The 17698-nt window shown below is 40.2% G+C and overlaps 2 protein-coding genes across 6 annotated transcripts in view; one reads left to right on the forward strand and one right to left on the reverse strand.

The window, feature by feature from the left end:
• The first annotated feature begins 625 nt into the window (after positions 1–625).
• On the forward strand, positions 626–1771 carry S1PR3 (sphingosine-1-phosphate receptor 3). Its single transcript, XM_074569394.1, has one exon. The coding sequence runs from the start codon at positions 626–628 to the stop codon at positions 1769–1771; it is 1146 nt and encodes a 381-aa protein (XP_074425495.1).
• A 7256-nt stretch (positions 1772–9027) lies between these two features.
• Positions 9028–17698, reverse strand: part of SHC3 (SHC adaptor protein 3) — a 65949-nt gene continuing 57278 nt past the window's right edge. For 3 of the 5 annotated variants that reach the window (XM_074569393.1, XM_074569391.1, XM_074569389.1), the window contains 2 exons: positions 15478–15776; positions 9028–12418 (listed from right to left, as the gene is read on the reverse strand). In XM_074569393.1, coding sequence (XP_074425494.1) covers positions 12290–12418; positions 15478–15776 — 428 coding nt within the window. In that variant the 3' untranslated portion in view covers positions 9028–12289. The remainder of the gene's footprint in view (positions 12419–15477; positions 15777–17698) is intronic. The other 2 variants (XM_074569392.1, XM_074569390.1) reach the window with 1 other exon arrangement.

A 17698-nucleotide genomic window follows, 5' to 3' on the forward strand; every position in this document is an offset into this window, starting at 1 on the left:
TCTTTTAAAACAGTGAGTTTGCCCTGCTGCAGCTTAGGCAGCAATGGTGAGGTAGTGTTTTGGTAGCCCCACATATACTTAGGTCTTTTTCAGAAGGAGTGAGCTGGTTGCTGTGCACACTGGGACTTACTGGGACTGTTTGGTAATCCTTCTCACTGCTCCTCTGCATTTTTTTCATCATGGAAATTTTCTAAGGGGAAACACCTAAGAGCAGTTCTCCACATTGACTTCATATTTCTGCACAGAGTTGCATCTGTGCAGAGCATGAGCAATGGCTTATCCACAACTACCTTGATAAGCATGCAGCAATGCTAGACCTCGGTGTCCCATTGTAGTCAGCATCTCTCTCGGATCCTGGATCTATGTTGTGGCTTGAGCACCCATGTGGGCTCTGGGTGACGTGAAAAGACAGTGATATTTATGTTGTATTTGTTGTTTTTTTTTCAGAGCCTCGTTTGCAAGCCACTCTGCCAAATTAATATGCAAGGCTTGCTGGAGCTGGGGATACCCACTGCCTGTCCAGAGGAGTGCTTGGAGGAACGTGGCTTCATCTCCCTCTTGTGGAAAATTATCGTAACTAAATTCTCGTGATACTAAAGAAGAGAAGTCCAGCATCAGCAAACAAATGATGGCAGCAGTTACTGTGCCACCTGATGCTCTTGTTGGCCCTCAATTAAATGAAGAGATGGACTCTCTGATCGTACTGCATTATAATTACACAGGAAAGTTTATTTTAAGGGAAAAGGCAACTGATAATATAGATCTTCCCACTATTGCATTTCTGATCCTATGTAGTTTCATAGTCCTGGAAAACCTGATGGTGTTGATTGCCATATGGAAAAACAATAAATTTCACAATCGCATGTACTTTTTTATTGGCAATCTAGCTCTCTGCGATCTTTTAGCTGGGATTGTTTACAAAGTAAACATTCTTATGTCTGGGAAGAAAACACTGAGTCTGTCCTCTACAATCTGGTTCATTAGGGAAGGCAGCATGTTTGTGGCCCTGGGAGCCTCCACTTTCAGCTTACTAGCAATAGCTATTGAGCGGCATTTGACCATGATTAAAATGAGGCCTTACGATGCAAATAAAAAATACAGAGTGTTCCTTCTCATTGGTACCTGCTGGCTTATTTCAATTTCCTTGGGTGCCTTACCCATCCTTGGCTGGAACTGTATAAGCAACTTACCCGATTGCTCAACAATTTTGCCACTGTACTCTAAGAAGTATGTTGTGTTCTGCATTAGTATCTTCATAGCCATTTTGGTTGCCATTGTCATCCTTTATGCCCGTATCTACATCCTGGTAAAGTCCAGCAGTCGTAATGTCACTAACCACAATAACTCGGAGCGGTCCATGGCACTCCTTAGGACTGTCGTGATCGTTGTTAGTGTCTTCATTGCCTGTTGGTCTCCGCTGTTCCTTCTGTTCCTCATTGATGTGGCCTGCAGAGTCAAGGAGTGCTCTATCTTGTACAAAGCCAACTGGTTTATTGCTCTGGCAGTCATCAATTCTGCAATGAACCCCATCATCTACACTCTGGCCAGTAAGGAAATGCGTCGGGCATTCTTTCGCCTTGTTTGTGGCTGCCTGGTGAAATCCAAGGTGGCCAGATCTTTGCCCATTCAGCCCACACCAGATCACAGTCGAAGTAAATCCAGCAGCAGCAATACCCAGAAGCCAAAAGAGGATTTCCCACAGATGAATGTTCCCTCATGTATCGCTGAGAAAAATGAATCTTCATTTCACAATGGAAACTTCTGTAAATAAAGAACTCCTCAAGTCAAGTACCTTCCTATGGCTTTTAGATTTAAACTACAAGTGTAGTTTAAGTATGCACCTAAGTCGCAGGGGAAAACACTAACCACTTAACTTTGGGGACTTACTTATCACCAATCCTTTGCTTTGGGTGTACATTCAGTAACACGCCTGATTCAGAAAAAACTTTTCATGCTACCCAACAGCCGGTACAGCGTCCGTGCACATCTAATGACACTGTGCACCACAGTGGCATTGCATGATGAGGCTGCATTTGGCACTGCCTGATCTTTCAAGACATCAATAAAACCTGTTACAAACTTCAGCATTCACTGTACATGTATGGTGGTGATCATAGTTCTCTATATGTATCTTGCTGTTATGTTAATGGCCTTGTATGTATGTGGTATAAATAGCTGTATATTTGTACAATTCCTTATTAAAAAGTCATTGTTTGGTAAAAGTTTACAATATGCTAAACATTGTATTGCAGTATACAGTGTAAGGTGACAAATTATACAGAGAGATAGATGTGTTTCAATGGGGATATTTGAAAATATATGAAGTAGCAGCTTTTAACTGACAGGAACTTTTAACACATCATATAAATGCAGTATTTTTATTTTCACCACTATTACTCAAACTTTTTATGTTTAGTGAAAGATAACTTGACAGTTGTCACTGTAACATTTCACAACATATTTTAAACAAGTAGTAAATAACCATTGAGAGAGGCTACATATGTTTGCTGTTTAAGGTAGTTAAAATGTGACCCAACAATACATGTGTATCAAGTGTATGTACAGTTTCAATGCATATACTTTCAGTTACTATTTCCAACGTATTTAAAAGTGTGTGTCAAACCTCTGTAAACCTGTGTACGTTGTGAATGCACTACCTAAGCTGAGATTCTTCATTTCGGAAACAGAGACATATCATTTCAGAAATCAGTGAACCACAAACGGGTCCCTGTGGAGTTCCTTCTTTTATCTCCAGGCAATACCTGGAGATTCATGGGATTGCGTTAAAAATTCTCCCTGGAAAGAAGTCCAGCCAGTAGGATGAGATGCTGTTTTCTGGCAATGGGACCCTATGCTCCTACTGTCTCTGGGCACTTTTGCAGATACAAGAGGGAAGATGTGGTACAGCAGGATCCTGCTGAAGAGCATATCTCCAGTTATACCTGACCCTGCCTTGGATCTGGAATGAAAGCGTCTTTAGTTTGGAAGACCTTCCAACTTTCCCGGAGCCCAGAATTAACTCGTTTGAGAAGCTGTTCCAGAGAAACCTGTATGAAAACCTGTATGGTTCATCACTGCCATACCAGCCTCAGTACAGGATGGTGTTCAGCATCAGAGGGATTCCCTGAGACCTAGAGCAGTTGAGACTTCATAACATCTAATTTCAAGTCCCCATGGAAGTGGCCTGTGGTACTTCCATCAGTAGTACTTTATGGCTGGAGGGTTCAGTGGAGGTTGTTGGGAAATTCTGAGATGTGTTCCCATTATCTTTCAGTAAGAATGTAAGCATCCAACTTTATTGAGCTCTTTCAAACATTTGCGTGTAAGGTTTGTGTCTCAAACCATACCCTGCCTTATGCACAATCAGAAGTAGTTGAGTCTTTTCAAATACAGAGCCTGAAAGAGATCATCCTTAACTTTACTCTGGTCTTAATCATTTCAAGCAGCAGCATTAGACTTTTCTCAAGTATGTACAGTGTGTAAGTTGTGTAATGTATGTAGCAAAAGCCTTTAAAATGTAGATGTTTGCATTGTGATTATCTTTTACAAGTTAACAGTCTGCTTGTAAATGTTTTATGCTGTTAGAAAAGTGTAAGAACAAAGAAAAACTGTATTTGAATGAAATAACTGTGGAAGAGAGTAGTAAATATGAAATAATTTCTACCAAAAATTTTGATAAGCAGTGCACTTAGAGAAGAAGAAAAAGCTAAACTAAGCTAAGCATGATATAACTATATGAACTGCAGATACAGGCTGGGTCAGCAGCTCTGTAGCTTTGTGAGAATTAGAACTGGTGACATTGCATTGCCATGGCTTGCTTAGGTTTTTAGATCTTACAGTGCTATTTGGCTGTATGTTCAGTGTGGAAGTTCTCGCCTGAAGTTGTGTCTTTGAAAACTGTAAGCTAAAATATTTGTATATTTTTAAATGTTAGTTCATGAGGAGGTGGTATAGCATTCCTTGCTATTGTAAAGCAGAAAGGCCTTAGCAACACAATAGTTTGAGAAAACATTGTGGATGACACCCCCCCCCCAACTCTCATGGCAAGGATGTTACATGATTCTCACTATTTAGGTGAAAAAAATTAAAATATTTAGTAGCCAAAGTCCAAGAACATACACATAAAAGTGAGTTTTAACATCTGGATTCTAGCCTTAGCTATCGACAGACTTGATGCAAGGTACAAGTAACAGAAACAACTTCACTGCTGGAGGCCATGTGATTGCATGTCAGTATAAAAACTTTTCACTCTACTTTGATTTCCTTCTCTTATTTTGGAGCTGTGGGGATATTTTGTTAGTTCACCACCCTTCTGTACTTGAAGCAGACTCCTGAGATTAATGGGCTCACAATTAACACTGATAATATCATTTACAAAGTTCTTATGACTGAAGAGTGAAAAAACTTGTTGATACAGTCTCCAGTGGGTACATCCCACTGGGACATATTAGGTAAAGCACAGATTCTGGAAGATTTCAGAGCAGAATTTTACAGTAGGACAAGTCTACAGCTTAACAGCAGTGGACCGTAAACAACAAGGAAGATGTCCTATCCTTGAAGCTAGAAAAAGATGGAGAATAGCTTCTTTCACCCTAAAATATTAGAAAATTCCTTAAAATACATCCCAGAATCCAGGCTTTTTATCATCTACGCTGATTTGAGCATATAACAAATTGAATCAGGTTTCCCTTTCCCAATTGGTTTTACATGGAGCAAAAGCTACAAAGGAGACTAACATTTGATTCATATTATTTCATGAATTGGAGTATTTATTTTGGTTTTGGATTACAAAATAAATGTAAACCAAATCACCTAAGAAGAAAAAAAGCTTTACAAGATGCTTCCCAGGAGTGTTTTATTACCAACAGTCTTACTGTCTTACAGGTACAGTCATTAGGTACCATAAACATTTTGAAAACTTTTAATTAAATCTCAAACCTTTGAACTCATATTTTTGTGTATCAGTCATTTTGCAAAGACCTGTAAAAAGGATTTTGGCCTTTTATGGAAAACATGCATTTAAACTCCTGCAAAAGTGGTTATCGGTGGGAGCGCTGTGCAGCCGAAGGTAGCAGGCTCTGGCTCCACTGCCCCCAGAGTGAGAGAAAGGCTTTGCCCCAGCTTTCCTGGGAGCAGACTCTGTCCCTTGGCTGCCGTGCTCAGAAGGCTGTCTGCTCCGGCAGCACTGCGCGTGGCTGCCACCTTGGGAAGGCACAGGTTACAAGGAGTGACTATAATTAGGGTGTCATGCTGCCTGCAAGGTTTGTCCTTTCGAACTGCTGGAATAAGGAAATGGAAAAACACCTTGGCATAAAGTGCCAAAAGGCTGGGTTCCTGAGAGCAGCCGGTCTGCCCCTGCTGAGTGGAGCTCTGCCAGAATCCAACCCACATAGTGTCACCAGCACAACCAAGGGCGCAGCTCGGCCCCAAGGGAGCTTTGGACCCCCACGGCCGCTTCCTTCTCATGGCAAAATTCATGGGGGGCAGGTGTGGCAGCAGTGATCAGGGGTTTCTGCTTGGTCACCATTGAGCCACGAGGCTTGCTGCAGCCCTGAGGCCTCCTGGCACCTGAAGTGGTCTGGAGACACCATGCAGAGGCATGCAGGGACGTGCTGGTGCCCATGCTGCCTTCAGAGCTGCATTTCTTCTTTCCAAGAGCAACGTAACCTCCCAGGGCATCTCCGGGCTCAGCTTTTCTCCAAGTGTGTAAGAGGGAGGTATTGTTGCAAGGAGACATTTGGGCAGTGGAGAACGAGAATTTGGGTAACATCAGCCCAGCTAAGTAAGCTTCCTTGTGATGTGGACCCTTTCTCCTCTCCATGGTACACTAAATTGCTGCTCTTGCATGGACCTTGTCCTTGCGATCACTCTTCACTGAGAGACTATGGAGTTGTCTACCCTTGGCTACTCTAACCTTTTAAGTGTGCCAAGCAGGAAAGCTGCCTCTTCAGGAGATGTCATCATCTGGCCCATAAAGAGGGCCTGTACAAGAGATTACTTGCATCATGAGAATGGTATTTGTCGAAAATGAACTTGTGAAAACCAGTGTTGCCTCTGTCAAAGTAGGTGGAGCTCCTCTAGTGTAAAGTCAATGTAACTAAAGTCAAAATCCTCATGTGCTGTTGGGTCCTCTGACATATTTGATCCCTGTTTCTACTGAGTAGTTAATTGACTTATTAATATTCAATATCCACGTAAATCCTGTAGAATTTCATTTATTCTGCTACAAAATGTGCATTCCTTCAGGTAAATAAAAAAATGCCTAAGAGCCAAATTAGGCCATTAGGGAACCTGGGCATAGGAGAACAGATTAAAGCCCACTTTATGTGCATTTCAATTTGATAGTAAGTGCTCATTATTTTATTACTTTGGTAAATCATATACAAACTGAATAATCAGAAAACAGTTGCATGACACTTATATTCCAAATTCTGTTGCTGAAGTACTTCCTCAGAGACAAAATTGGCTTCTATAACCAGAATACCACAGTCAGTGGACAGGCGAAAATTTGAGATTCACAAAAGTCGTTTGGAATATAAATCATAACACTATTCCCACATACATTATTTTTCCTGCAATTCTCAGTTAAAATTGTTTCTAAAAGTAATAAATATTAATAAATAACAAATGTACAGTCAAACTCCCTTTTACAGCAAAATAGTTACTTTTTTGTGTCGTTGTTGCTGCCCACACAATGCAAAGAAAAACATTTACCTCAAAAGAAGAAACCTAGTTTCTTTCAAACTTTAACTCTGCAGGACTTTACTGAGAAGCAGTTATCACACCGATCCAGCCCCAAAGGACACAAATATATACCAATTATAATCTTTACATTCTTCGTTGAATAAAAAATTTCACTTACTTTGAATGAATATTTGCCTGGGTGTGTTTGTTTGGTTTTGCCTCACAGAAGAAAAAGGAGGACTGATGGAAAAAGCTGTCATTTGACCTGTATTTTATTTGACCTTCATGATATCTACATAAAATTCAAACCTGCATCTTAATCTCAAAATCTGAAGCTACCTTCTTTTTCTGAGTCATCCGTGCTGTTTCCCACAAAGTGGGGTAGCGGAATGAGTCACCCAGCTTTAGCTTCTTTCTTTCTTTGGTTTCCATGGCCTGTTCTGTTGTTAAACAAGGTTTAAACACTCTTTATTTAGCTTTTCCCCTATATGGTGCTTCTGCTAGAAATGTGTATCTCTGAAATCTTATTCCCCTTACTGAGACACAAAAAAAAAAAAAAAGCCCTGCTTTTTCTCAGTGGAAGCATACAAGATGCTTATGGTGGAGGATGCAGAGGAACAGATCAGGGTCTATGATCAAAAAGAGATGAGCCGTAGGGATTGCCTCAGTATTTTGCAGTTCCTTCCGCAGAGGTTCTGCTTTAACCCTATGAACCAGTTGTCATGTTTATAATTTGGCGGCAGCTCACAATTCTCATTAGTGGTTTATATGCCTATTGGCTTGTGTTTCCAGGCTTCACAATTCTTATCCCTAGCATTTGCTCTCCCAAGACAGCTTTTCAGTCCCTATCCAAGCCTCTGGTTAACTGCAGGCAAATTGTATGTTCACGTTCTTTTCCACAGGCCTGCCCTCATTCCAGCTGCATCCAGTGCAGATGTGAGAAAGGTCTACAGACACTGTGTGTGATGAGTAGAGTAAGTACAGCTAAGCACAGAGCGTTTAGTGGGAATTTGCCCATATCATGGCAGCTTTAAGCAAGCATAGATTTGTGGACAGTGCGACCCTAGGCTTGGGCAAAAGACCATGCACATCAACATATTTTTGACGGTACACTTAGGTGAATCTGAATTTGGATTTTATGCAGACATACGTTGAAAATGTCTGGAAGATAAAAAGGGAAGTGTGTCTGTTACTTCAGCTTAGACTTTGTTTATGCTAAATTCCTTAATACAAAAGACAGAATTAATACAAAGGATAGACAAAGATAGACTTAATTCAGACAGACATCGGATGCTAATAACAAGGGCTTGAAAGTAGAGGAGAATTTGTAACCTGTTGTCAGAACATTCACAAGTTCCAAATTTCTCCTTTAGATCTGTGCATTTCCTGGAGCCTGCAAAAATCTGCTAGCTTTCAAATGGAGCGTTTGCTACTTACAAATATCTAAACATGCATCAATTCTATTTTGAATATATTGTAGCTGGCATCTGGCACTTGATGTGCCAGCAGCAATCACACTGGTATAAATTTTATAAATTCTCCTCATCTAACTACACAGCAGGATGCCTGGGGACCATGATGATAAGAAATGTGAGCATATTATTCCACAGAGGAGAAAAAGAATTAATCCAGGACACAGAAAATTTAGTTCTGGCAGGTGACATTCACTAGACTGTTAGTGAACATTTTCTTCCAGTGACAGTGCACATTTTGTGTGCAAATCCTGGTCCCAGGACTACGTAGTTTGTATTGAACGTGTGTGGCAGAGAGGTTTCTGACAGAACTGTCATAATCTCCCATTTTGAACTCTGTAGGATGTGAAGTGGAGGGGAGCAACTGTATAACCTCCTACCCCCACCATCTGTGCAAAGCCCTGGGCAGGGAGGCAGGTAGTAAACCATGGAAATTGTATCTCTTCCTATGGTCTCCACCCAGGCACGGCCAGTTTGAACGTCCTCTTCTTGCACTAGGGAAAGAAACCTGGGAGTCCTCACACTGAGCAAATTCCCATTGAAGTCAGAAGGTAATTCAGTTTTCAAATCACATTTTCTACATTTGATATTTCATTGCTTATGAAGAATATGAAATAACTGAAAGTTTGGGAACATGACTGTACCTCAATATCCAGTCTATCGCTGCCAGCCTCACTGTAAGATTTTATTAACCTAATAATTACTCTAGATCTGCAATAAAATGAATCAGAAGCATCTGGTCCACTTTTGAAAGTTCTTTGTGTAAAGGAATTGAATGAATTTTCATTGCCCATAGTTCACACAGTTGCAACACAACTGAAATCCACACTAATAATCAGACAGGACTCAAAATCAATGTAGACAGTCTTGCAGGATATTTAGAGTTTCAGTTCTGACTTCTCAGTTATCCCCTGTGAAAATACCAGAGGATACCATAATATTGTCTTACCTCAGTGATTTCTATTGAGTCTAGTAAATTTGTTCTTTCAGTAAATTCCCAGTTCTTGAAGTTTTGGTACTGAGTTATCACCAGCAAATATCTAGCCTTGGGATTGCATAAAAGGGAATGAAAACAGAAGGTGAGGGGACTCAAAACCAAAGCCAAACATGAAAAGGCTGTCAGCTGTCTGGTTTTCAGACAATTGCACAGCATTTGAGCCCACCTCATAACTTCTACATCTCTTAAATTGCTGGCAGTGTTGGCTCCTCACAGAAAAGAGCCCTTCCTCTCTAGCAGGTTCAGTTCATTCTTGTTGAGCTCAGTGTAAAATGGTCTTTGACAACAACAGTTTGGAGTGCTATCCAGATGGCTATACAGTTTTTATACCATTTTCATATAGGGGAAAGTCAAATCTACCAGAGTCACAGTGAAAAAAGCAATGGCAGGATCAACAAGGGAGCATTGATTGGCCCACAAACCCTTCCTTCTGGACAGCTTTGAGATCATTTTGTTCACGGTGACTTAGAAAAGCCTCTGGATCATCACACCTGGCCAGACAGGATCTTCTGGCCCATTGCGGCAGCAGGGCACTGTCACAGCCCGAAGGTGCTACCTAGGACCAAACCGCATCTGATCAAGCTACATGTAACCTTTGCATCATCAATGGGCATGCTGAGCTGGGCAAATTGGCTGGGCTGGCAGAGCAGTTTAAAATAGACACATTTTCCTGGAGGCAGAGTTTGTGAAATGTAGTCTGGGGAATTTAATATTTCTGTCAATTTTTTCATTTTGTGTCTCCTTGCCACCTGCTTCAGTTTACTGTTTCAGTAATAACATGCAGCTAGGTGGCTGCTGTTATTAAAGCTACAGCTAGGACAATGGTAAAAATTTTAGATGTTTATTTCAGCGTATGTTTTTCATATTCATATGTCTTGTCACATTTTTCCAGGCATACTCTGACAGTATATTTAGGAATCTGAAACAGACATAGGCAGCAGGTGGGATTTTTAAAGGCACCTGAGACAGTTAGGCAGCTGGCTCTTACCAAAACGATATACAACATTCAAAGTATAAAAGAGGCCTTCTCTTACAGTTAGTGATATCACACTAAAGACTTTCCAGGACGTGGCTGTAGGGAGGTGGAAGAATGGGATGACAAATGTTATATATGACAAAAAGGTGTCAACCAAGATACTTGAAACTGAAACATAGTGAGACATGGCTGCTCTTAATTGAAGTAATTTTGATGGATACTGTTTTGGGGTATAAGATCTCCTCACTTTCCCTTGCAATTTCCAACCTGATAAAAGGACAACACAAATTTTAAGAATTCTGATAACCTCAGTGCAATACTAATTTGGGCTGCAATGCAGGATTTAATTTCTTTCCTTTGCTCTCAGCTCCAACTCGGAGCTAGAAATATCAACTAATAACTATCTGCAGGAAAATTGATCAGAAACATTTGGTTCACTAATGTCTTAGTTTGGCTTCTGAATATATTGATTACAGAATCAAGTGTATTTTTATTGCAAGGATCACATGATTAGTCTTAGGTGCCTCAATCATTTTTGTTATTAAGATCATTAACCTATTAACGTAACCAAACTTCCTAAGTTGTAACTTCACCATATTTCAAAGCAGAAAGTATAAGAAATTTCAGGATTTTAATACAATAATCCTACCTGAATGGATTCTAAGTGAGCCCTTCTGTCAATTTGGTTGTAGTTTGACAAATTTTTGAACTTAGCAAATTCTTAAAACCAAATCTAATTTTAAGTACTTGGCTACTTCCATGTAGGCAGGTGCTTAACATAGACTTAACTTGCTGAGTCTTGGCCTTTATGAATCAAGTCTGAAGATTTGATTTCAGATACTGGTGTTGGAGAAGACCTTGGAATGCTGAAGGCTAAATCCTGACTGGCACAAATTTTACCTTTACAGGAACTACATCTATTGAATTTGGCTCTTGATAAGCTTCATAAAATAGGAAAATAACTTCATGTAGTGCTTGCATCTGAATAGTACAAACCTTTCTTAAAACATTTCCCAGTACCTGAAGCCAAGTACATTTCTGTCAGAAAGGCATCTTTAGCATATGCGCATTTTTAAACTTGATATTTAGACAAAAGCAGTATATTTGCAATACCTATCACTTGTTGAAGGCCAAAGTCAAGTTATGCCTTGGTTAGTATATGCAAATGACATAATTTGCAAAACTGACCACTGAGTCGTGATAGTTTTCACAGTTTGTAAGAAGAAAAGATTTTTCATATATGTCATTGATTAACCATGTACACCTTGCATTAAACCTTAATAAAGAACTTGCCTAATAGGTATGTAACATCTCATTGGAGACTGGTAGTCAATGACATCTAGATCTTCACCAAAAGCACAGAACTACTTATAAATAACCTTAGCACTCAAATTAATAAATTAAAATTACAGAATATTGTTATATTATTATTAGAAAAAACAAAAGCACTCACCTCAAACACAGAGAATCACATCAAATCATTGTTAAAGAAAGATACAAATGTTTTGAGTAGCATCATGTAAGAATTCAAATGACTTCAGAAAGATAAAATGCTTTTGATATCAATGACACTGAATAATGCTTTTAAAAATTATTTTATGTTCAATTTCCAAGTTGGAATACTAGTTGCTGAATTCAGACTCCTTCCATTGTTAACCGGGATAATCTACCTGTAGTCCCAATAGTTGTGCTTCTTAGGTAAAATCAGAAATAAGATTCCTAATATTAATTTTCACAAGAAATTGAGACTGCTGAATTCTATTTTTATCTGAACAACCACAATTGGTATTTTTCACCTGGTAAAAACTTATGGCACAGAAGATAGTTCTATATCATCAACAGACTGACTTGAAAAATATAAATATAGACTGTATTTTTATATATAATGTGTATATATACACTATCAATATTCACATTAGAGAATCTGAACAATTTTATTGAAATCACTTTTTCCGAAAACCTTCTGCTGTGACTTCATGTCTACATAAAGCATTGAGAATTTCCAAGCGTACTGTGTGAAATGGGGCTCCTTAAACCAAAAGAAAACATACTGGTGAATAGGTGAATATGCTATCTTTTTTAATATACATGTTCTTTCAAATCTGCAGTTTCCACCAGTTGTAGCTTGCAAATTACAAAACCTAAAATAGTTATCTGGAGTCAGTGTTTCCTTTCAGCAGGCTGCTGCAGGCAGAGTTCACTCCCAGAAGAAACTATTGGCAAATTATTCTCAAGATGATGATTGATGAGATGACTTATGCTGTCAAAGACACGATCTTTTGTACGAACCTTCAAAAAAAGGATGCAAGAAGATAGATTAAAGAGCAAAATACTTTTTCCCTTAACTTTGCATAAAATTCTCTAAGAATAAAATGGCACAATTAGTCATGTTTTAGAGACTGACCTCTCTTCCATCAAAATCAGTGGAAATTTGGCATTTCTGGAGTTTTGCTTCTGTTTTGTCTCCTTTTTCCACTATCTCCAAACAGATATTTTGCATGCTACCTGTGGGCCAGTCTACTACTATTACGCTTTCTGAATAGGTCTGCTTGAAAACTTTGTGTAAGTCAGACTGTAAGTCAGATTTTTAGATGACATTTTCTTCTTCAGGAGACCTGCTTCTTTTAAGTGTTTTCACCTTTTTCATTAGAAAGAGCTGTCCCTCCAGAGATGCCAGAACCCAACTCTTCTCTGTGCACCTCAGCAGCTTTGTACTTTCCTTAACAAACACCTTCTTCTTCAGGTGCTGGAAAATGCCCTTCCCCAAAAGCGATCCAGCCACCAAATGTGCTTGGCTTGGGTTTGCCCTGTGCTGCACAGTACACCCCTTTGAAACTGAAACATTTCAGGGCAGGGGATGTCATTGTCTAGCTCATTTAGCAGCCCTGTGCACCAGCATATTGCTAAGTAAATTATTACACCCATGACAAGAGGAAACTGATATTGCAAGGTAAAATGGTCAAAAATCAGGACAGGCCAAAACCTGATCTATATTACAAAACAATCTTTAATTATTTAAACACATCTTCACAAAACATTTCCTTCCTATGTTTAAAACAAATTAACCATCTATCTTCCATCGGCAGAGGAGAGGTCCTCTCAAGCTAATGTCATGCTGCAGTACAACATTGTATTGGGATGGCTTGACACTGCCTCAAGCAAAAGCCTGTTAACACTGCTCTGAAGTGAGGCATGTCATCTGTTTTCCTTGAACTTTTCTCAGAAAGAGAGGACAACTTTTCTTAAAACTTTCCAGAGTCAGCTTATGGTGTGGTGGGCACGTCACTTGAAATATTTCAGTCTTCATCACTGAGTTCTGGCAAAACTGCTAGAAACTTAGCACAGGCTAAAAAAAGAAACAAACAACTTCCACAACTGAGCTATCTGCTCAGTCCTCATGTAGCTGCGTCACTGAAGAAAATGAACAGGCTCTCACGATTTCTGAAACATACTGCTTTGAAACATCACTTTCTATAATTATTGAAAGCTATAATTTCAAAATGAAAAGACATCTTTAAAACAGCAGTAACTTTCCCTGTCTATATTTATATTAACACATTTTCAGTCCGTTCAACTCAGCTAAGAGTTTTCTCATCATAAGTGGTATGCTCTGCCATCACTAGAATTCAAGCCCTAATTCTAAATCCAGCAAAAATCCTGCAGTCCTCCGTTTTAAACATCCTTTACCTGAGCCAGAGATCTTTTGATTTTTGTCAGTGGGATGAGAGCAGAAGCAACTGGACAGTTAGCTCTGCTCTGAAAACACACCCTTAAAAGCTGTAAAGTGTCACTGGGTAATTTGTGAGTCAAATGAATTTTCAGGCAGTCTTTGTGTGAATTTTTTTTTTTTTACAAACAATCACACTGAGGCTATGCAGAAGAAATGCAAGTTGCTGGCATGCTGCTGCAGCTGGCCACACGCTGGCATTTTATTGACAATTCTCCACTCTGACAAGTCACAAATAGGGCTGCTCAGGGTCTGTGTCAGGATCCCACAAATCATAGACAGCAGCCTAAAGACAGCCACAGAAAAGCTGTTGTTATCAAGCAACGCTTCCTGAGCAAGGAGCTTCAGAGCCATTTGGGCCACGATGGCAGATCACAAGTAGCCTCGGGGAGGGGGTAGGTGCAGAGAACAAGCAGGTCCCTATTCAAGGACGTCAGCAAATTAGTGCTGCTCACAGGGGCAGTGCAGAAAAGATGGGGGGTGTCTGTCCTCCACCTACAGGAGGAAAATGTCCCAGGAGTCATCACTGGGCCCAAGTACTCCATGCCAGTCATCAGAGCAGCAGAGCTGCCAGAGGGACATAGCATCCTTTTACTTGCTGCGTCACATAGCAGGATTTTCCTTGGAAGTAGCTTGTAACAGCTATTTGTGGGTTTATGGTGAAGGGAGAGTTAGGGGGCCCTGCTGCAGGAGTACAAAACCGCTGGCAAAAGTTTAGCAAAGGAAGCCACCCCCAGGAGGCATGGGGCCAGTCCCCCAGGCTTGGTGTACCTGCCAAGCTCAGGACTCTGCAGTTGGAACCTAAAAACTGCAAACCCGTTCTTTGTCTGCCCTCATGTGGCGAATGCGATTACAACAAGTACCATGGGCATTTCTCATCGCAGCGTTACTGACTGCAGGATCGGCATAATTCGGCTGACTGTTACAGTTTTCTCTGCGGGGACAAATGCCAACAGGCCAACTCCTTTACAGGAGTTTCTTATTTTCTCTGGGGTTTGTCATCTAAAGTTGTCCTTCACAGAGGAAGAGGAGTTGCCCACTCTCAGCTACCAGGAGCCAAGAATAAAACATGGTGATGCTTTCATTTTCTCAGGTGAGACTAAGCCTCCCAAGAAGCAGGACGGGACAGGGCAGCTGCAAATAACTGGAGCACCCTTGCCTTCTCCATCCCGCTGCTGGGAGCGTCCCCTTGTCACTAAGGGAGTCCCTGTGCAGCAAGGACATGGAGCACGTTTACACCGGTTCTCCCCTTGTCTTAGGTGCAGGAAAACACAAAGGGCCTCGTCCATATCCTAACTGACAGAGTTGTCATGTGGAAATGGCTGAACTTGCAGAGCCACCTGCAGCTTCTCAGCAGGAAGGATAAAGAAGTGGCCTAGCTGCACTTCTGACTAAGACTGTACAGCAGTGGCCAAAGCTTGAACTTTCTGGGAATCAGGTCCCTAAGGCACCCTGCAATGGGCAGAAATCATGCAGTGGGTCTTCTGCAACACATTAGGGAGAGAATTAGAAATGTGATGGCATACTAGAGATATGAATAAGTTGTAAATAAGTTTAAACACATTTAGAGAAAATATGAAGTGCCAGAAACTTCCTGTGTTACTGAAGAATCAGCACTTACAGTTCCTTCTGGGTCCACCAAAAGAAGATGCTTGGCTTGTCCATTGTGCATGCCTGTCAGCACATAGGAGCCGGGATTCGTGGTACTCTTCCTCACGAGGAAGTCTCCACATTTCTTTAACAGCTGTTCTGCTTCTTTCCTGCTCATCTCTCCTTGATACCATGGCTCTGTACTCAGCTCTTCAGCTACAGTCCAGTCAGATGCTCTGGATAAAAGAGGACTGTTGCCTCCAATGGAGGTGGATTTACTCAACACAGCCTCAGACGTTTGGTTCTTGAGGGCATCTTCAAATGGTTCTGCTTGTGGAAATAGGAACAAAGGCAAAATCATTCATAGGTAAATCATGTTACACAATGGTGATATTCCACTCATTTTTGAAAGGATCTATTTTGTGTTATAGCCACTTCCTTTTATCTTTATGAAAAAATGAGGGAAGATACACTACTAGGCCTACTGATTTATGGATTATGTTAAGAGTTGAATATGTTAAAAATTTATGTTATACACAGAATGATGCTGGTAATAACCAGAGCAAACCTTGGCAAAAGCTTTTGAAAGGTAGTGATTTTGTTTCGGTAACGGCTATTGTCAACAGTTGCATTTATATGCCCTGGTAATGGGCAGAGCTCTCCTTTTGTCTTGCCATGTACACCAGACAGTTTCATTTCCAATAAATTGCATAACATGGGTACTCAATGTCGTTATACTCATATTTGGTCTCTCTTCAAGCAACAAACACATTTAAAAATTATCCGTTTCTTCAGCCTAGTGTGTCTAGAAGGGATCAGTTGCCCTTATCATTCAGCCTACCCCTAGACTCCACCTAGGAAAGGGACTTAGCAACATAGACACAATCTAAAACCTTTACCGTGATTTACCTAGCTGAAATTAGCCTCAGGGAAGCAACTTTTAAACCTCAGCTAAATCCTGAACTCAGTGTTACTTTCTGCAGAGTGAAATGAAAAGATGCGTCATTACAGGTCCCAACAGTCTTACAGAAATAGTAAATGGGTCAGTGCACGCTTCATTATATGCTGTACTGACCTATCGGAAGCTATTTTCCCTTGCAAGACCTTCATCTGGCCAACTAGCACATATTAAAAAGATATATTGTTCTGTGCCCGCTAGACTTGCTAAATGACATCTGCAGAGCAATACCATGTAGCAATTCACCATCTCTAAACAGAATGCTTAGATGCGAGGAGTACGTAGTCATGTTTGCATGGGGCCACAGAGAGGTTAATTTATCTCAGAGAAATAGGGTAAATACTGTGCTGTCACAGCTTGTTGATACTCAGATAATTCTCAAAACCAGCTCAAGTATGTCTTCACTACATTGCAGTCTGCACAAAGCCCAACACATGTTTAGCTTGACAAACAACTCACTTAGGGCTAGTTGACATATTTTAATACTACTTTTCCCTGATGATCCAATAGTTAATAAAGATTAATGAAGGCTGGAAGACAGAAGATGAGAAATCAGTTTTCCTGATTTTTAGGAAAAGAATGTGTATAAAATACAGGTAAGCATGTGCACATTTTAAAGGCACAGCATGCTAGAAATCAAGGTTAACATCCCTGATTTCAGACAGCAAAATTTTCTCATTTCAGATTTATGTTCACAGATCAACTTTCTTCCCTCACCCTTTCTTTTAATCCAAAATCTCCCTAAACTGTGGAAATAGAGCCATATCTGAGCAAAACCATGCCAGGGAGACAGTTTTATGTATACTGAGATAACAGAAATGTAGGTATGATATTTTACAAATAGCATTTGGGGACCAACCACTTTGTCTCACTGCCTTTTAATTATGTGAACTGAATTAAAAAAAATTGTGTGTCAGCAATTGATTGGAAGTAGGAAGAATAAAAAAAAAAACAAAGAAAATTTTCTGTACTTCAAAATGCTTTCCCTAATTTCCTGTTAAGTATCTCTTTAAGGCTGAGAACAACGTGTATCAGTAGCACAAACACCAAATTATGACTGATGATTAAACCATTGTCTTATGGCTATGGCTGTGATTCTGATGTTGGGAAAGCTGGCTTCAAAGTTGGAACAGATAACTAGATAAGACAGTAGGCCTATCCAGAGCAAGGCATAACATAGCCTTTTAATTTTCCTCCCAGCTTCCTTGTTGCACAAAGTTTTTTCAGTATGCGTTGTCTTCCTAGTAACATATTCGTAGGACAGGCTGGAGTTAATTTTCCAGCCATTCACTGC

The sequence above is a fragment of the Larus michahellis genome, chromosome Z, assembly GCF_964199755.1.
Source record: "Larus michahellis chromosome Z, bLarMic1.1, whole genome shotgun sequence".
NCBI lineage: Eukaryota > Metazoa > Chordata > Aves > Charadriiformes > Laridae > Larus > Larus michahellis.

Coding starts and splice junctions, on each gene's coding strand:
- S1PR3 (XM_074569394.1), top strand. CDS start 626: ATGATGGCAGCAGTTACTGTGCCACCTGATGCTCTTGTTGGCCCTCAA.